General features: G+C 58.6%; 2 protein-coding genes across 5 annotated transcripts; both read right to left on the reverse strand.

The window, feature by feature from the left end:
• Nucleotides 1–138: 138 nt before the first annotated feature.
• WDR24 (WD repeat domain 24) lies at nt 139–8,121 on the reverse strand. 4 transcript variants are annotated; one of them, NM_001030628.2, is made up of 11 exons: nt 5,806–5,869; nt 5,119–5,328; nt 4,656–5,021; nt 4,202–4,379; nt 3,097–3,772; nt 2,733–2,848; nt 1,687–1,808; nt 1,365–1,469; nt 940–1,277; nt 546–730; nt 139–458 (listed from the first exon to the last, which is right to left on the reverse strand). In NM_001030628.2, the coding sequence occupies exons 3-11, from the start codon at nt 4,882–4,884 to the stop codon at nt 290–292; spliced, it is 2,118 nt and encodes a 705-aa protein (NP_001025799.1). In that variant the 5' UTR covers nt 4,885–5,021; nt 5,119–5,328; nt 5,806–5,869; the 3' UTR covers nt 139–289. The 4 variants fall into 4 exon arrangements, with proteins under 4 accessions (NP_001025799.1, XP_046756532.1, XP_015150152.1 ...); XM_046900576.1 differs by lacking the exon at nt 5,806–5,869 and adding an exon at nt 6,761–8,121 and having other exon boundaries at nt 4,656–5,328; XM_015294666.3 differs by having other exon boundaries at nt 940–1,274; nt 4,656–5,328.
• FBXL16 (F-box and leucine rich repeat protein 16) lies at nt 7,018–19,981 on the reverse strand. Its single transcript, NM_001278729.2, has 6 exons — nt 19,721–19,981; nt 10,391–11,110; nt 9,041–9,549; nt 8,870–8,954; nt 8,362–8,425; nt 7,018–8,143 (listed from the first exon to the last, which is right to left on the reverse strand). The coding sequence occupies exons 2-6, from the start codon at nt 11,093–11,095 to the stop codon at nt 7,995–7,997; spliced, it is 1,512 nt and encodes a 503-aa protein (NP_001265658.1). The 5' UTR covers nt 11,096–11,110; nt 19,721–19,981; the 3' UTR covers nt 7,018–7,994.
• Nucleotides 19,982–20,216: the final 235 nt, after the last annotated feature.

Raw genomic sequence — 20,216 nt, forward strand, 5'->3', positions numbered from 1 at the left:
CCCGGCATGCACCGCACCGCCCCCCCCCCACGCTACGGCGTCCGGCGAGGGACACACCTTAAAGGGGCTACGCCTTAAAAGGGCCACAGCCGCGCATGGGGGAGGTGGGTCCCACAGGGTGTCGAGCAACACGAGCCGTTCTCAGCTTTGGGTTTAATTCAGTACAAAATGGCTGCCCCCAGAAATAAATACAAAGAGAGGGGAGGGGAGGGCCGAAGGCTGCGTCGCCACAGCACTGCTTCCTGTTCCCCAGCCCCACAGTCCTGCTGCCCCCGTGCTGCTGTTCGGCTCAGGTGTACTCGCAGAGGTGGCCGCAGCCCGCCGGGCAGTGTGAGCTGGTCTCCAACCACTTCATGATGTGCTGCAGGTGGCCGCCGTGGCTGCAGCCCTGGCACCAGACAAAGAGCCCCTTCACCACGTGGTGGCACACGGCGCACATGCTGGCACACTGCCGACACCTATGCCGGAGACAAGGGGTCAGTAAAGAGCCTGAAACCACCCCCCCCTCCCCATCCTCCTGGTTCCCCTCGTTCCCGTGCCCTCACCTGTCACAGATCCAGCCCCTGTTGCTCATGGGCCGCTTGCAGTTGCTGCAGTTGATGTGGAGGGTGGTGGAGGCTTGGTTGAGGCAGTTGATGGCGCGGCACGTGCTCAGCTTGATCACCTCGTTGGAGATGTTCCAGAGCTGGAAGCGCTGCAGCAGGTCGATGTAGGAGGTGTACCAGTGCTCCTGGGGATGAGTGCACACAGCTCAGTGCCAGCTCCCCACCACCATCCCAACCCCAGCACCAGAGGCAGAGTCCCAGCTTGTCCCCACATCAACAAGCTGCTGCACCAGCGCTGGAAAGAGCCTTCCAGAAAGGGACTCAGATTAAAAACAGTGAGGAAAAGGCAGAGGTCACCCACTCCAGGGGCAGCAGAGGGGCTTCCTTTGGGTACCTGGGTCTGCTCATCGATCTCCTTGCGGATTCGGTCTCCCAGCACAATGAGCACAGACACAGCTGTCTGCACGTCCCCCTGCTCGGCGTAGAAGAGCAGCGTGTCACGCACAATGGGGTTGAAGAAGTCGGAGGGCAGGCGGTTCTCATAGAGCGAGTGGGAGATGGAGATGAGGGAGAAGGACTCCACGGGCGTCAGGGACACCGTCTCGGCCTCATTGCCACTGACGTGGGGGGAGTCAGCCTTGTCCTGCAGGTGGTCCAGGGCTGACGGGTTGTCCACGATTTCGTGGCGCAGGGGGAAGGCTTCCTGGGGAAGGCTATACTCCTGCTCTTCTGCTGCAAGGAAAGCCACGGGGAATGAGTACAGAAGGGCAGGTGAAGATCCGGCTGGATGGCCGAAGGACAGGAGCAGCTCTCGCTCACCGTGTGGGTTCTCGTGGTCCATCATATACAGGTCATCTTCATCCGCCTCCACGTCTCCCAGCAGGTAGTCTGCAGGGACATCGCTGCCCTCTGTCTCCTCGTTGTCTGCGTGCCCAGGGAGAGAGAAATCAGCACATCCCCCTTGGCCACGGGAGGACGCACACCCCATGCCCAAAGATCAGCAACCCCCCCGTTACAGGATACATGGATACATTCCCCTCTTTATCCCATACCAGAGCCACCTAATGCCGAGACTGTGCCACCAGTGATCACCCGAGGAACAGCCTCAGGGCTTGGACTGTGCCCACCCCATAAACGTTACCCTCGTTGTTGATCAGGGTGGAGGAGGAATCCATGAGGATATTTTCCGTGCGGCTTTCTCCTTTGCTGCGATCCAACCTCGACTCGCTGCCCAGCCCGGAGGGGATGTCCTTCAGGTTAAAGCTGCGAGAGAGGCCACTTGCTTAATTGAAAAGTCACAGCATACAGACTGGCTGTGTGCCTCCAGCTGGCATTTCAAAAAGACACGGTATTTTTGCTGAGGGCAAAGTCGGCTGTCTCTACTTTCTACCTTAAAAACCTTAATCCACCACAATTATTAGCACAGCCCTTTCTCCCCGTCTGGTATCTCTGTGTGCCCATCACAGAGGCGCCTACGGAGGTTTCCTTAAGCAACTTCAGAGCTGAGCAGACACTTGACTCCATTTCTGGATGTTTACATTCAGCTTAGAAGTGGGTAAATAAGAGCTGCCTCTCTGCATGATGCTCTATTTGTTATGCATCGCTGCTCCACCAGGACAGAAAAGGAACTGAAAGGAGCTGACACAGAGCCACGCTTTCCAGTCTGGATCTGTGGTTTTGAGGTGATGGCACTGACTTGTCTGGCTGCAGAACTCGGCTGGTGGCAGGGCAATGTTTGAAGTTATTGGAGTCTTTGCTGCTCATCCTGGTAGTCCAGACCTTCAAGGTCTAAGAACTAATTAGGAGCCCTCACTCCTCGCTTTCGTATGTCATTTGGAAGAGGAAAAACAAGTTTTCCTGCTTCATCAGCACGCAAGGAGGTTCCAAACCCCAGGAACTACCGACAGAGAGGAGCTGTCCTCTCCCTTGAGAAGAGGGAGACCTCTCTGATTGCAGCAAGACTGGAGGGGTAGGGGTTCTGAACCCCCAAACCCCAACACAGCCAGCTTCATACCCTGTTTCAGACAGGGGAAACAACAGCAGAAGCCCACAAGGCTCAAGGCCAGGCTGGCCCTCTCTTCTCACACCAACACGGGAAACAGCTGCACTCAGATGACACCATCCTACATAGCAGCATGGGACTGAGGCTGAGGCTCTGCTCTGCTGCTCGTGGAGCTGCTCCCTTACCTGTTCATGAGCGGGAGAGTGGTGCTGCCCTTCCCCATGCTGTGATTGAGGTTGGTGGATGACACGGTGCCAAGGCTGGAGTAGATGATCCGGAGCATCGTCCACGTTTGAGCCACCTGTGTGTGAGAGCTGCAATCAGACTTCACCTCTTAAAAAGCAGCTGCTGACTCCCATCATCTGTCCATCTACCAAGCTCAGAAGGCCCACGGGGACGTCAAGTTTCTGGGCACAGAAGGAAATTTGTGTTTGCTGTAGGCAACGGCACTACAGATCTATGCTAGGGCTGAGTGAAACCTTCCGAGGACAGCTGCAGGGCAGAGAAGAGAGACAGAGGGACCAAGAGATGGCCTCCACCCATGCTCACCTGGTTGCGGTCCAAGCCCTTGGCCACCTTGGCATTGTGGTCGCAGAGCTCAGCCAGGGGCCTGCCAGCCAGTGCATACTGCTTGGCAGTGTGCACAAACCAGTCCATGCTGCCACTCTCCACGTCCGTCTCGAAGACACTGAGGGCACTGGAGGAGGAGATGTACTCAAACTGCTCCGTGGGGTCCAGCTTGCGCTTGAAAAAGATGGGGTGGCGGCGGTCCCCGATGTAGGGCTTGCGGTTGGAGTCGGAGGAGATGAGACTTTCCTTGGCTGCGAAGGCCAGGTCTCCATAAAGGCTGTAGCACAGCCCCTCAGGGTTGGCCCGGTCGATGGGCTGGCTGGCGTCCTTGAAGATGTGCTGGTAGAGGGTGCTGTCCTTGGAGCCGGACAGGAGGAAGTAGGGGTCATGGAGGTGACGCCACACGATGCCCGTGGTGACATCCTTGTGCTCCTCAAACATGGCAGAGGGGATGAAGGGCCGCCGCACGTCCCAGACGTAGATGTTGTGGTCCACCATCATGGAGCAGGTGGCAATGTGGTGCTTGCACTCCGGCCGCCACTTCACCCGGGCTACGGAGGCGATGGTCTGCACGCAGTAGATTTCCTTTGCCCGCGTGGTGTTCATGTCCCAAACCTTCACCATCTTATCCCGGCCACCTGTTGCCAGCCAGCCCCTGTGAGAAGGATGAAGGAAGATGATGACACACCAGACAGCGGGATAGGTGGTGCCCTCAACACAGATGTACCCATGTGCCAGGACATGGGCGAGCCTTGTCCATGCCACGGGAGGCAGCCGGGCTGCAACCACATCCTCCCACACATTGACCTAACACCTCTGCTCTCAAACAACGAGGTCAGACAGCATCTCTCCCTCCTGTCTCAAAGTAAGGCCCTGCACTTTTGAAACCATGCTCATCTGACAGGCTCCCAGCTCCCCCTACCCCCTTCTCCATCCTCAAGATGGAAAAACTGTTTCCATCTTCCAACACCAACTCAAGAGGCTGGGGTCACAGATCCTGCTCCGCTCTGGAAGGCCCCAACCCATTTCTAAGGCTCTCTGCTGCTAAGCTTGAGCAGCTGGCAGGGCCTGGCTCCGTACCCACCGGTCCTCGGGGTGCCAGTCACAGCAGAAGACGGGGCCGTTGTGGGCTGTGAACATCCTCTCATAGCGGTCGGGCCGGCGGATGTCCCACAGCTGCACGTTGCCATTCTCAAAGGTGGCAGCGAAGGTGAAGTAGTCACGGATGCTGAACTGCACATCACGCACACTCTCCGACTGGCCTGAGCGGGGAGAGAAGTTGAGGTGCAGTGGGACACAGCTCCAGCAGTGCCAACAAATAAGAACTAAAAAACCTCAGCAGCATTGCTGCTGGGAGAGCCATGGAGCACCCCCAGCCCTGAGAAGAGGGAAGGAGGGCCCAATGCAGTCCCAACGAGCCCTGCTAAGCCCACACTGAGCAGCCAAAGCCTCTCAGCTCCCTCCCTGCCTGCTCCAAGCACGGGTCTTACGCTCAACCCTCCTCAGGGCTCTGGGCAAGCAAGAGATTGGGCTCATACCAGAGAAGGTGCTGACAGAGTCCTTCTTGCGCAGGTCAAAGCACTTCATGTAGCCATCCTGGGAGCCGCTGAGCAGCATGTACACCTCGGTGGGGTGGAAGCAGACCTTGTTGACAGTGCGCTTGTGCTCGGTGAACAGCTGGTCCTGCTTATTGCGGGACGGCTTGCCCAGGTTCCAGGTGACCACCACGCCATTGGTGGCGGCGGTGGCCAGCAGGTTCTCATCCATCTGGTGCCACACCACGTCGGCGCAGCTGAAGTTCAGCGAGGGCTTGCGGCCCACCCGGAGGTTCAGCTTCTCCACAAACTGCTCCTCTTCGATGGAGTAGATCTTGAAGATGTTGCGGCCGGCCACCACCACCTGGGCTGCGTCGCGGCACACGCTGATGGCGTTGGCAGGGGCGTCCAGGTGGCAAAACATGGTGCGCCCCGTCAGGGTGTTGCCCCCCAGGGCCGTGCTCACCCTGGCCATCTTCTCCATGGCCGTCCTCGGCGCAGGGTCCCCTCTCCGGGTGCGGGCTCGGAGGCTGGCAGCCCCGCAGGCTGCATCCAAGCCCCAACGGCCGCCCCGCGCCCCCTCAGCCAGCGCTGGTCAGGGGTGGGCACGGCTCCGGGGTGTTCTGGGTTTGCATCAACTGCGTGGGAGGCAGAGAGGCCAAAGCTCGCTCGGTACCTGTGAGGAGAGAGACAGAGCTCACGCCAGGCTCAGTGACCGCTCCTTGAGGTGCTCCCCGGGGCTCCCTGCTACCCCTGTGTGTAGGAACAGCTCCTTGTGGGGCCGGGGGCTGCTGTGGGACACAGGGACTGCCTGGAGAGCTCCCCCCGGCCCCTCTCCCTCCAGCCAGGCCCCCTGAGCCCCTCAGAGCCTGCATTCCCTCACCTCAGGTCCCGCCGTGGCCCACAGCCCCCTCAGAGCCTCTTCACAGCCCCCACAGGGCCTGCTCCAGGCCCACGGCCCTCTCAGAACCCCCTCAGAGTCCCTCAGTGCCCGCCAGGGCCTGCTGCCACCCCACAGCCTCCTCCGAACCCCCTCAGAGCCTACTCCCGACCCACAGCTCCCTCAGCGCCCCCTCAGGAAGCTCCCGGAGCCCGCTGCCACCCTCCACGGACCACGGGTTCCCCCCTCGGAGCCTCCCATCGCCCCCCATACCGCAGCTCCGCCGGCAGCACCGGCCCCACAGGCCCCGCCGGCCTCGCCGGCGTACGCCCCGCCCCCTTCCGCTAAGCCCCGCCCCTTCCGCCGCCACGGAAGGGGGCGGCACCCAGTGTCAGGCCACGCCCCCTCGGCAAAGACCACGCCCCTTCAATCAGACCACGCCCCTTTCTAGGCCACGCCCACAAACATCGGAGCGCGGCGGGCGGAGTGCGTTGGGGTGTGGCGGGGAATGGGGGGCGCGGGGGGGGGATGGGGGTGCACTGGGGGATACAGGAGCTATGGTGGGATGTGAGGGCGTGCTGGGGGTTATGGGGAGACATGGGTGTTATGGGGGGGCTCTGGAGGTTTGGGGGGATATGTGGGGCGCTGGGATACACTGGATATGGGTGGCTCTGGGACGTACCTGGGGGTGGAGCGGGGGATATGTGGGATATGGGGGTACACTTTGGGATATGGAGCCTATAGGGGGCTGGGTTCGAAGCTGGGGATGTGCACAGGGGATTTGGGAAGCGTGGAGAGAGCTGGGGGTGTGCTGGGAGATATGGGGAGACACGGGCAGGGGAATGTGGGGTGGGGTCACGAGGGTGCATGGGGGGTATGGGGTTATGGGAAGGTACGGTAGGTGAGCTGGGGGGACGTGGGGAGGCATTGGGGATGTGGGGGCACACTGCAATACGTGGGGGATATAGTGGTTATAGCACTGAGAGGTTTGGGGAGATGAAGGGTATAGGGCTGCACTGGAGATAGGGAGGAATTGGGGTATGAGGCTGCACCGGGGGGTGCGGGGGTGTGCTGTGCCGTAGTGGTATATGAGGGGTGGATGAACAGGAGGTGGGTTTGCAGGAGGATGGGGCACACTGAGCGGGTGCACTGCAAGGGGTGTTGATGTGGGACCAGCTCTGCTGGCACCCCCAGCCCATGGCACCCCCAGACCCCACTCCTACCTCACCTGTGGCTTTGCTCCCCACTTCCATCTTCCTCTGGGGGCTGCCCCCGCTCACCCCGGTCCTGTGAGAAGGAGTCCTTACACATGTCCCCACCTGTCCCCTTTGGGTGCCCAGCACCCACTTCCCATAGTGACATGCAGGCAGTTTTAGGGGTGCCACCCTGACCTGGCGCACCCCAGCCCCCTTTCAGGGCCAGAACCTCGGGCTGTTTTGGGACCAGAAATGGGAATTTTGGACAAAGGAGCCAGCGGAGGCGGCGGGTGGTGCAGCAGTTCCTTCCCGGCCGTTACAAAGGCAAAACAACCCGAAAGCGTGTCCGTGTCCGTGCCCGTGTCCGTGCCCATACCCCGTGCCGGCTCAGCCCCCAGCCCCCAACACTTGGGGCACCCCGAGGTGCTGGCTGGGCCCTGCAGTGGGGCAGTTTGGGTGGCACCCGGGCGATGGCTTTAGGTCTGGAAGAAGCGGCGTTGCATCCCGAGGTGATGTCCCCCTGCCTTCGCTCGGCGTCCCCGCTGTCCCCGTGCCACCTGCGAGCCGCAGCGGGGCACAGGGCCGGACCCCCAGCCCCATGGGGACAGTGGGACCCATCCCAGCCAGATGAATCACCTCTGGACATAGAGTGGCCACAGTGGCGATGGCCCCACATCCCTCCATGTTCCCCAGGCGGTAAAGGGGTGACAGCCCCTCGCAGCAAGGGGATGCTGCCCCACTGTCCCCAGTGGAAATGGGGCACAGTGATGTTTGAGGGGGGGGAGGGAGACCACGGCCCAACTGGGAGAGCTGTGCGGAGGGGCTGGGTGGCAGCAGGGTGGCGGGTGCCACTTGTCACTGTCCCCCCTGCTGTGCCACGAGACTGAAGCAAGCGAGCATGCGAGGGTGGAGGAAAGCATCCTATGGATGGGCAAGGGGGGACGCACAGCACGGGGGGGTCGGCTTGTTTCTCCCATCTGGGGGTGCCCATGGCTCTGTGCAGGGGGTCCCAGGCTCCTGTCCGTGCAGCACCCATGGTGCCAAAAAGCAGGGAACTCCTCTCGCCGTGCCCGGGCCCCTCTGTGGCTGTGAGGCAGGGGCAAGTGGGGGGGTGCTGGCATCCAGGGCGTTGAGGCAGGGGCTTTACACGTGGGTCAGTTGAATGGGCAGCGTCTTTTGCACCCCCCCTAATCCTGCCGACGGGAAGAAATGGGTTGGGTGCCGTCGCAGCTGGGTTTAGGGGGGCTGGTCCCCGTCAGGTGGGTGCTACTCGATGACCATGCAGCAGGGCAGGTGCTGGGAGAAGTACTTGAAGAGCTCTGGAGTGGCTCCGGGGCAGTTGGTGAGCTCCAGCTCCTCCAGCTCCTGCAGCTGTACCAGCCCCGAGAGGCCCGTGGTGGTCAACAAGGGGCAGCCTGCAGGTGGACAATGTCACTGTCACCATGGTGTTCCCATCCTTGTCCCCATCCCCATCCCCTCCCCTGTACCCCCATGTGGGTGCGACAGGACTCGAGGTTCCCTGGGCTGCGGGAACCCTGCCGTGATGGAGGTCCTCATTTCTGTTCCCAAGGACTGTCCTTGTCCCCATTCCCAGACACCCCCTGCCCCACATCACCTCATTCACAGGTCTCACCAGCAAGAGACAGGAGGCGTAGGCTGCCCATGCCCAGGAGGTGCTTCAGGCCGAAGTCCTGCACCTGTAAAAGAAACAGGAGTGGGACCAGAATGAAGACAGGCAGAGGTGCCAAAAATGGGGTACAGCACCCATGGGTCCTGAGGCTGAGTGGAGCAGGGTGGTGGGACTGAGTGATGGAGTAGGGTGGCAGAGCAGTATGTTGGGTTAGAGTAACAGAGTAGAGGAATGCAGTAGGGTGATAGGATGTGGAGGTGGAACATGGTGGTGGGACGTGACGGTGGGGCAGGGTGAATAGGGAATGGGACAATATGATGGAGCTGAGTCCTGCTGAGCCTACAGGTGCCCCCCATCTCTCTCCATATTCCCAGCCCCACATCAGCCCTCTGCCCAGGGCTCTGCAGCAGACCCATGGCAGCACCCTGATTTCCCATCCCATCCCACCCTGATGCCACCAGCACATCCATGGGCTCCAAGTGCAGGCAGCCCAGCCCTAGTTCTCCCCTACCTGGCAGCACCAGCGCAGGTAAAGGCTCCGCAAGGATGACATGGTGGACAGGTAGCTGAGACCAGTGTCAGTGATCCGCACACACCTGTGGAGACATTGGACAAGCAGATGAATTGTCCCCAAGCCCATGGCCACCTTGCTGCACCCACCACCCTTGGCATGACCCCATACCTGTCGAGCACCAGCTCCTCCAGCTTGTGCAGGTCACAGGCGATGTACTCCAGGGCCATGTCGGTGATGCGAGGGCACCAGGACAGGTCAAGGCTGCGTAGCTTGCGCAGGTTCTCGGCCACCAGCTCCACGCCATCATCTGTCACCTTGGAGCACCCCGAGAGGCTGAGGACGCTCAGGTTGGGCAAGCTGTGCACCATGTTGACCACGCCATGGTTGGTGATCTCCCAGCAGGAGTTGAGGCGCAGGGTGTGGGTGGTGTAGCCCTGCTTGGCGGTGAAGTAGGCGAGAGCCGTGTCCGTCACATGGTAGGCTTGCAGGTTGAGCTCGGCAAGGTTGGGCAGGAGCTGTGAGATGGCTGCGATGGCATCATCAGCCACGTTGATGCAGTCGCTGACGCTCAGCGCTGTGATGCGGGCGTTGAGGCTCGACCACAGCCCAGCCTCTGTGAAGTCGTTGCAGCCCGACAGCTCCAGCCGCACCACACCCTGCATCTGCTCCAGCATCACCTGGCCAGGGGCAGCACAGAATCAGAGAACCATAGAATCATACAATCACTGAATACCCTGAGTTGGAAGGGACCCACAAGGATCACCGAGTCCAACTGCTGACTCCACACAGGGCCACCCAAACCTTATGTTTGAGAGCACTATCCCAACACTTCTTGAACTCTGGCAGCTCGGTGCCATGACCACTGCCTTGGGGAGCACGTTCCATGCCCACCACCCTCTGGTGAAGAACATTTCCCTAAGTCCCACCATAACCCTCCCCTGATTCAGCTCCATGCCATTCCCCCATGGCTCATCAGCCATCATCCCATCACTCTTTGCCTCTTCCCACTGCCCAGCCACAGCCTCACACAGCTGCTCCTTTCTGGAAAGGATGGGTAAAGGCTGTAGGTGCTCCCATGGGTGATGGGGATAAACATCCTTCCCCAAAAGCTTGGGAGAGCAGCCTTGCACCCTCCTGGATCCCAGGCCACAGGCAGAGGGACAAGTAGGGTGCTGATGCTGCCTGCCTGCTGATGACTGGGAGATGGGCCACACCCTTGGTGGGGCAGGAGAAAGCTCTTGCAGATAAAGATTGTAGCATGCTTGTTTCCAGGTGCTGTTGTGCTTGTCGATTGACACATCTGGACATGTTGTGCCAAAGCCTGGGAGCATTGACACATGGCAGGGAATCAAGCTTTGTCCCCCAAACCTTGCCTCCACCTTGGGTGCAAACAGACTATGGAGACAGCACTAGGGACATCCATGGGGACATCTCTTCAGGGCGATCCATGGTGCCACCTTTCTGGCATCTAACCCATCCCCAGTCCCTGGCCACCTCACTGGTGCTGAGGCCACCTACCTCCAGCCCTGCATCCGTGATGGTTGACCTTTTAAGGCTCATAGACTTGACCCCCTTCTTGGACAAGGGGTAGTTGTCAATGAACTCACAAATGTCCAGGTCGGAGACACCCACGAGGCAGAAACCGTCAAAACCCCGCACAGCAAAGCCCTGCAGGCTGACAAACTCCTTCTCACCACCAGGCAGGATGTTGTAGAGCTCTTTGGTGTGCAGGACAGGCGTCAGACCCACCCAAAACTTGGGTTGGTAGAGCACTCGCCGCCACGCCTTGCACACCTGTGCCAACACACACTTCTCACACGCCGAAAAGTACCAGAAGAGGCGGTTGAGGATCTTCTCATCCACCACCAGCTGCCTCTCTGAGGGTGAACCGGGCAGACGTTCTGGAGAGGGATGCTCAGAGCCTGGAGTGGCCTCGCTCGAGTTCAGTGCCACCAAGGAGGTGCCGGGAGGGGATGAGACGCCAGCCAGAGCGGCCAGGGAGAGCGGCGAGGCCAGGCTGGGGATGGGCAGGTCGCTGCGGGGGGCTAAGGCTGGGCTGAGGATGGCAGGCACGGAGGAAGGCTGGCACAAGCGGTTTTTCACGGCAGGGGTGCCTTTGGTGATGCTGGCAGAGCCGAGGCCGTTGGGCTGCGTGGGGATCTTCACCAGTCCATTGCGAGGCAAACATGGGGGCTTGGTGTCGCCGTTTCTCGGGTTCGACATCTTCCACGGGTCTCTCTGCAACACAGAAGGGTGGTAAGCAGATGTTGGCCAGCACTGGGCTCACTGGGATGCTTGGCTTGGGTGACAGAGACCACACGTGCCATGCTGTCCAGTGAGCCCGTGCCGACCGGGTGCCATGGCTTGCAGTGGCACCACATCAAAGCAAGCCAATAAATATTTCAGCTGCAGCCAGACGGGCTTTCAAACGGCCCTGCCACACCCCACCATGCATTATTAATCACATTTCCCTCTATAAATACAGAGGTGAATAATTGATGGAGGCTTGCCCCCCCCCCCCCCACCAGCCAGTGCCTGGCACAGTGCCCCACCAGTGTCGTACCCATCCTGCCAACACCCTATGCCCCAGCACACAGTGCTCACCCGAACCAAGCCCTGCCAAAGGACTAGGTTCCCATCTCCTTTAGGGCCCAGCTTGAGATGGAGCCAGAGGAGGCTGGGCTTCCAGAACGTCCAGGGGCATGGGAGGAGCTGGAGCCTGCAGAAATGGAACCCATGGGGATAAGAGAGACAGAGCTGTCACTCCCAGGTCCTGAGGGATGGGGACTGCTCAGTGACAGCCATGCCTGAGTGGCACGTTAGTTTGTGTTTGCTAATGGGACCTGAGGACACAGTCACCAGCTCCCACTCAGACCCACAATAAAAGCTGAGAGTAAAGTGAGAAAATACTTTGGATGGCTGAGCCCTGGAGAAGGGGAGCCTGGCAGAAAGGGGACAGGAGGTAGCTGTGGCCATGTCCCTGCTTTCTGCCCCCAAGGAGGTGACCAAGGGCACCAAGAGAGCAATGTGCTGACTGATGAGCCGCACATGTTGCTGGTGACCCAGGTATGCAAGCTTTGGGGCTGTCCCACCTTGGATATAGTGCTGGTCTAAGGCAGCCTCTACGCTGCACCCCGACAGTCTCACAACCCCAGGACACAGCTGGAGATCTCCCTGCTGCCCCCGGCCCATTGCTCCAACCCTCCCATGATCCCCATGCCCTGCTGCACCAGCCAGAAGAGGAGCAGCCCCCTGAATTGAGAGCCCAGGGACTCCCCACCAGCATTGTGAGGCTGAACACCAGCTTTCTCCTAGACCTTGCCCCACTCTTTAAGGGCTAGTTTTCTGCCCATTCACCCTGCAGATGGGAAGCAGTCAGTGGTGAAGCCTCTCGACTCTCCACAGCAGCCCAGCACAGTGGCAGTGGCATTGGCAGCACCAGAGCCCATACTCCGGGAATGGATCTGGCTCTGAGCAGACAGCCTGGCGCCACTTCCCACTTGGATGCGGCCTCTGCTGCCTTCACTTACGCTGCCTTACAGAGGGTTTGGGCCTCAGATGCTTGACTAAATTTGCTTGAAAGCAGGAGAAGAGGAGGGGGAAAAGGAAGAAACTTAAAACCGGCAGCTCCAAGGTTGGCAGCAATTAGGGAAGCAAACAGAACGTGCACCAGGGTGTCTAACACAGCACTACAACACAAATCAAAACAGATAATTACTGCACAGCACAGAAAGGCTGTCGCTCCGGCACAGAGCCCACAGCGAGAGCAATTCGCCACGCTGGCTGCCTTTGGGGGGAGGTCAGGTGGTGGGAGAGGGGCAGCCCATGGTCTCCAGACGTTGGAAGGCAAGCCAGGGGTGGGGGCTCCCACAGGGGACAGCCATGGGAGGAGACAGATGCTGACAATCATCAGACTGTAATTCAGCCAGAGGGAGGTGTTGGCAGCAATTACAACCAGCTCGGAGTGAGGTTCATTCTCAAGGCAGGGCTTGGGTGGTGGACTCGGTGGCTTTCACAGTTCTGCCTTGGGAAGATGAGCTAGCTCCCCCCTGCCCCAGGCACTGAAGCTGCCTGTCTAGCTCACAGATAGCCCAAACCATGAATGAGCTGGGAAGTCACTTCAAGTAGAAACACAAACAGGGATGGAGGCCTTCTGGGCAAAGGCAGGTTTCAGACGTGGATAGCAGAAAGCTGGGCAGGCAGGGATATGGCTGTGTCCATCCAGGCTTACTGTACATGGCCGCATCTCTCTGAGAAAATGGACAACCAGGGATTCTATCAGCCTGAAAGCATCAGGACCTTGCCTGGGGAAGAGAGAATCTTGGAGACGGTGGCAGGGAACACAGGCTGGGGAGACTTGTCGGCTTAATAATCACTTCTCCATTGCCTTTGGATTTGCCCCTCACTGCTACAGAAAAGCCTCCAGCAGCAGCCCTACAGGCTCCTCTGGCCGAGAGGGGAGGCCTCATTGCTCCACTGTACAAAGTGCAAGTACTCCATCCTTCAGAGCTTCTGTGCACTGGGACACATGCAGCACACCATGCCCTGCCCCAGGCCCTTTCTCTAATGCACTGGGACAGCTTGGGAAAGTCAGAGTCCTGCACTCTCAAGCCCCAGTTTTGGCACCTTTGTCCCTTCTGATATTCCTGCAGTTCTGTAGATATCTCCATGTATTTGTTTTTCGCTCTTACTCTAAAGCAGAGAAAGAGCAGAGCTTTGGCCCTTCATCCTCGCTCAGGAGTGTTAAATGCTTGGCATAACCATTCTTACTCTGGGACTTCACAAGAAGGACTCAGCTTCAGAGACCTTTGTGCAAGCCCCCTCTGCTCTCACAGGCCTCATGAGGGAGGTGTCTGCCAGCTGTACCAAATCTCAATCCACAGTGGGAGGAAACCTGACAAAAGCAAAGGGCAAAGTCTTTTAGTCTCCCGAATTCATTCCAGGGTGCACATTTCACAGGAAATGTCATTGAAGAGAAATCACTCCATTCATGAGGGCTTTCTCATCCACAATGAGTGATGATGCAGTGGTGGGGGGCGGAATTGACGCAGGAAGAGAGAATAAAGAAGGGGGTCTAAGAGTGTGTCACTACAAACATTACGCAGATGATGAAGCTGGGAAGGATAAGACAAAAGTACCCAGGAAGAGAGCATTTGTCCAAACCATTGGAGTGTTTACTGTCACCATGTGGTAGCGATGAGGGATGAGAACCTTGGGACACAGGTGGGGTGGACAGTCACCTGCTAGTGCCACCCCTGCGTATGTCTGGGCTCACTTAGATAGCCCAGGCTGTGGCAGAGATGCACTGAGTCAGACTGCAGTCCAGCTGCGTCCAGATTTGAGGGCCAATGTGGGCTCTGGGCCATCGGGGCAGCCCAAGGGACACGGGACACTCAGGGCTGGCAGGGCTCGGTGGTCCATGGAGAACGACAGGGGCCGAGGCCGGGCAATCCTGTTCAGCACTGCGGAAGAAGGTCCTGGCAGCGGTCAGCACGGTGTGCAGACACACGGCTCCCCTCCCCGTTCAGTACCACGGACAGCGACAGCGACTCCGTTCAGCACCGTGGACAGAGACAGCGCCACCGGCCCCGTTCAGCACCGCGGGGAACGGCAGCAGCACCCCGCAGAAACACCCCTCAAAACGGCCCGGGAGACTCCTATTTCCTTTGCTATCCCTCGTAATCCCTCACCTGCTTCCTCACCACTCCCTGTGAAGCCCCCCTTGCTGCCCCACCAGGTCCCTGTGAAGGGCTCCTGCTGCCCTGCTAGCATCTCATGCAGCCCTGTTATTGCATTGCCAGAATCCACGGCTGATGCAAAATTATTTCTGTGGAGCTACTGCTTCAGTGACAGAGAGCTGCTCGGCAGCAAGCAGCCATCGCTCACGGCTTCCTGCACACACACATACACACACAAACAGATATGCTTGGGCACACACACACACACATCAGAGCCCTGGGGGCTGGTGGATGCACCTTGCATGAGCATTGATGCTGAGACACACATATACATGCACATATACACACACAAACAGAGATAAGCGCATGCACACACACACTCACGCAGGGTTGCATCAGCTGAATTCATTAGCCCATCTATTTTTACTAATGCAGCAAATCAAGTTGCTCTACAGGCAGAGAAAAAAACACCCGAGACACAGTGCTGTGGCAGAGCACACAGCCAAAGCTTTTGTCCTCCAGTCTCGAGGGTAACAGCTGCCCAGAACCACCAACTGTGCACAACAACCCCAACCAGCAGCAATGCCATACTGGCTCTTGCTTTGGGAGCTGAACCTGTAGACCAAAGCACATGGCAGTAATAAAGATATCCTTCTGTAAAGATTGCCTTTCCCCAGCAGTGCTCAGTAGTGTGCAAGCTGTCTCTTGCTCTGACTGCATCATGCCAGCCCACTGTCTGTGCAGTGTGTAGTCAGGGGGGTATATGTAGGGCTGTCCTCTCAGCGTGCTTGGATCACCTTGGCAATGCAGAGGAGGCACAGAATCCCCAAAAGAGCCCCTTGCTCCCCTGGAGATGGAGGGGCAGCTGGTGCATTTAGGTGCAGAGAGGCTGCCTGTACATGTGCGTATGTGTGTGCACATGTGGATCAGAGCTCTGGAGCTCAGGACTCACACACATCAGCTGGGAGAGAGGCTCAGAGCACAGCTCCAAACTCAGCACTGTGTATTTCCCTGCAGCACGAACCAGGAATTCACGGTGGAGAAAAGACCACGTTCTGCTCTCTGTCACTTGGCCCAGAGACCTTGCTTGCGCGATGGGAGCTGGGAAACTCCTTCCTAGGATTATCTTGAGAGCTCCTTGAGAGACTAGAGAGATAAGCGCAGCTCTCCTGCTCCTCTCCCAGCTCCTAATGATGCCAATGAACTCATCCAACCTTGCAGTAGACAAAGAGGCTCGGGGGGCCCTGGGAAAACACCCAAAGGCCAAAGATCCCAGCAGCAGGCAGTAGGGTCCCCTCTGGCTGCTACACACTCCTCCCATGTCCTTCCCAGGGTTTGTCACTTCGGCGTGATCCCAGCCCGAGTGGGAGGTGATGCTGGCCCCACTCTATGCCAGCCCATCCTCAGCCTCCAGGAGGGAAAGGAGCAGTACTGGTTCTGGCCATAGCTGTTCCACTCAATGATTTTCCCCAGGAGTGGGGATTTGTCTGGTTAATTTGGAGATCTGAGCATGGCCTGGAGCGTGTAACTCTGCGGTGTGCCACTGCTGAGGCCCATATCTCCCAAATACATTAAGCGTTGACCTTCTCCCTATCCCAGGCAGGTCCGTGTTCCACAAGGAGCCTCAGCAGGAGGAGAAACCCCCATCCAGTGGTGATTGTCAGCAAACTTTTATGCACGTATGCACAGATGTGGACAGAGTTGGGTGGCGACTGTGGACGACATGGGCTCACTTCCTCCAAGCCTCCTTCAGAAGTACCAGGCCTCATTGCTGAAGGGAGGATGCTCATGCTTCCATGTGCCTCAGCTAAGCTTCTCCCTGCTCCCCGTTAACCAAGGTGTTGTGCTGGGAGAGCAGCTCCTGTTGTGTAAGAGCCAGAGCGTGCCCTTTTGATGAAGCTGGGCACACTGTATCCCTGCTCCTTGCTTCTCTTTGTCCCAGAAACAGAGTGCCCAGGCGTAAAGGAAAGGCCCTGAGTGCCGATTAAGGGTCTCATTGAAGAGCGATGAGCCAACGTGTGGCTGTTCCCAGGACATCAGTGTGCTTCCTTGGTACTGCTGGGACAAGCACCTCTTCCAGGGCCTTCAGATGTCTTCATCATTCTAGACATGGCAGTGACCACACAAACAGTGAAGCCTTTTTGCCAGGCCAGTGTGACAGCCTGGAGCTCTCCGTACCATGGAGCAGATCTGAGGCCCTGAGCACATCCTGGCCACAGGTGCCCATGATGAAAGTGACAAACAAGCACCAATATCAGCCTCTTCCCAGGCAACCAACACAGCCCGAGCCCTGCCCCAGACATAGGACCTAAGAGAACACAGAGTACAGTGGGAACCTGTGCCATCCCATGGCACCTAGACCTGGGGTGAGACAGAATAGGGCTGAGGGAACTGGTGGGACATTAGGGCAGGGAGGTAGTGCTGAGCCACAGGACCGCTGCTGCAGGGTGCTGGAGTTGCTTAGTGCTGACATAAGCTCAGAAAGTTGTTAGGTTCTGGCCTCTGACAAAGGTCATGGCCCTGTTGCAAGGAAACAATGCAGTCCTGGTGCTCCATGTCCTCTCACCTGCCTCAATTTCCCCACCAACCATCAGTGCTGATGCTGGGTGATGGGGACTACTGGTGCTCCATGGGCCAGCAGGAGGCCTGAACCCACCTCACGGGGCAGCCCCACAGCCAGCTGCTTGTCCAGGAGGTGGACAGAGCTCCAGCAGAGAGAAACCCCGAGGAATACCTTCTGATTTCCTGTCCCTTCCCTGAATGCTCTCCCATCCCCAGAGCACCTGAAGAATGTGTGCAGTCCCATGATGGGTGGGCAGGGACTTGGAATGGGTAAGAAGCTGCCAAAGGATCTGCGCTTGCCTGCACATTCCATTCTGCTCCTGGCACAGAATGAGCACAGCTACTAGCCCCAAAAGCAAGGGGTTCCCAAGAGCCTGGCCTCCCTTCTGTCACGCCATGTTCCCATGGGGTGTGCAACATAGAGATGGCCCCGCTGGAGGGAACAGAGGACCCTATCATCCCACTTGCCTTCCCATATGCCACCCCCATCCCCAGTTTGAGCAAAGACCCCAGCACCCCCAGAACTGGGATATGGGGAGCCAGGAGGTTCCCAGTACTGGAGAGGCTCAGCCACCACATCTCTACTGCAACAGAGAGGAAAACAGGCCTGGAGGATGGAGCAGGGATCGATGTGGGGGAAGCCAGCTCGGGGAAAAATAGATATCTATCTCATTAAAAATGGATGCTGAAGCAAGTCCTCCCCACTCCAAAGCCACCTCCCTCCTTCTTCCTGGTAGCTGGAGTGAAATCAGCACTGAGCTTCCAGAGGAGGGGAAATGCCAGCACCGTGCATCTCTCGCTCTGCACTCAATGAGTACCCCAAAGCCCCCTGGCCCAGGACCCCTATCAGAGCTCCCCTACCACAGAAGCACTCCAGTCCCTGCCACCAAGACACTATCACATCCTGCCAGTGCCACCAGATCAGGCACTGGGGCACAGTGGAAGCAAATGAGACCCCATAGTAATCTCAGACCCTCTCATTGCAGAGGCGATGGGGGCTCTGCCTATATCTGGTTACAGCTCACCAATCTTGTGCCTTAGTTCCCACATCATCTGGCCCAGCCTGCCCCACAACAGCAGCCTCACTCCTTCCGTGGAGCTTCTATAGCCACGGTGGGGTGCCCCATACTGAGCTGGGACTCCGCTGTAGGGATCATTCCTGTATGCCCCATCCCTGCCCAGGGTCCAGCCCTGCCTCTCTGTGTACCCTTGGCCTCCAGGAGTGATGGTGATGGGAGTGTGTTGTTCCCAGACTCCATGGTTTGTGTCACCCCAGAATGGAGGAAAACCCCACTGTGTTGCTGGGGTGTTGTTCAGGCATTGGAGTTTCAGGATGCTGAGGTGTCACAGTGTTGGGGAGTCAAGGTGACAGAGTGATGAGGTGCTGAGGAGCAGGATGCCCAAGTGGGAGACGACAGAGGGTGACAAGGTGTTGGGGTTTTAGGGTGATAGGGTACCAGGATGCTGGTGTACCATTATGTCAGCTTATTGGGGTGCTGAGATGCCAAGATGTTGGGATGCCACACTGCTTGGATGCCAGAGTGTGAAAGGGGGATGGAGGGGTTCTAGGGTACCAGCCTGCTTGGATCCCACTGTGCTGGGGTGCCCATGTGTTGGGATGACAGGATAACAGATTGACAGTGTTATGAGGTTTTAAGGTGCCAGGAGTCTCGTACTGTTGGTGTGTTTAGACGGTGGGGTGTCGGGACAATGGGATGCTGCAGGATCAGGGTACTGAAGTCCTGTGGTTTAATGGGGCTTGGATGTAGGGGTGCCAGGATGATGAGGTGCAAGTGTGCTGGGGCACCGGGGTAATGGGGTGCTGGGATTTTAGATTGCCAAGCTGCTGGGATCTCATAGTGTTGAAGTGTCAGGGTCCTGGGTTGTTGGGATGTCAGGGGGACAGGGTGCTGGAATGATGGGGTGCTGGGAATTTAAGCTGCCAGGGTAGCAGGGTAGTGGAGTCCCATGGTGCTAGAATGCTAGGATGCAGGGGTCCAAGGGTAATAGGTTTTAGGCTGTGAGGGGATGCAGCTCCAGAGGTGCCAGTCTCTTTTACCCCACAGAACCACGGAGGAAGGTGAGCAGTCTGAGGGGGTGCCTCAGGAACTTGGGGGAGGGATATTGGAAAGCAGGCAACAAGGCAACAACCCCCCACCCTGCCTCTCTCTCCATGCTGGTAACCACACTCATCCCAAAGCCTCCCTACAGGACAACCAGTGCCAGCCCACTCCCTGTCTTCTGGGCCCCCGTTGGGGGGGGGGGGGGGGGGGGGGGGAAGGGAAGGGGGAAAGGAAGGGGGGAAGGGAGGCGAGTGGAACGGAGAGAGGCCCCTCCGTTACCTTCTCCCTCTCCTTCTCCCCCGGCCGGGAGCACGGGGCCCACTCCGCCGCCGTTATATAACGGTGCTGCGGGATGCTGCACCGGGGGCTGCGGCCCCAGCCCCCTCCCCGTCCGCCGGGGCCGTACCGCGATGTGCGGGCTTTGTGTCGCAATGGTTTCCCGAGAGGAAATCACCATCATCACCATCACCATCGACAACAACAATAATAACAGAAAAGAGAAAAACAAAACGAAAACCCCAAACAATAAATAAGCGATCCCTTACCTCCAGCTCTCCCAGCTCATGCCATGCCGTGCGCGGACAGCCGCTCCTTTCCTGCGCGAGGAAACCTCGAGGAGGAGGAGGAGGAGGAGGAGGAGGAGGAAGAGAGGAGGGGAGGAAGATGGGTGCTCGGTGCCGCTCGGCCTCAAGCCGACAAAAAAAAAAGCGGTGGGGAGGGGAGAGGGCCGGATCCTGCTCGGTGCAGGGCAGCTGCGAGAGGCTCGCACACGCGCGCACACGCACACGCGCGCACACGCGCCTCCCGCGTCCGTACCGCCGCCCGTTAAAGAGACACCGCCGCCGGGAGCGACAACGCAGCGCCGAGGTCCCCGCACCGGTCCCGGTCCCCGCGGCACCCAACGGCAGCGATCAGGTGAGGGGGGAAGGAGCCGGGGAGCTGAGAGCCCCCGTACCGCGGGGAGGGACGGGAGGGTGGGAGGCACCGGAGGGAGGGGTGGGGGTGGGAGGAGGGAGGGAGGGATGCGGGAACGGATGGAGG

This window comes from Gallus gallus, chromosome 14 (genome assembly GCF_016699485.2).
Source record: "Gallus gallus isolate bGalGal1 chromosome 14, bGalGal1.mat.broiler.GRCg7b, whole genome shotgun sequence".
Lineage (NCBI taxonomy): Eukaryota > Metazoa > Chordata > Aves > Galliformes > Phasianidae > Gallus > Gallus gallus.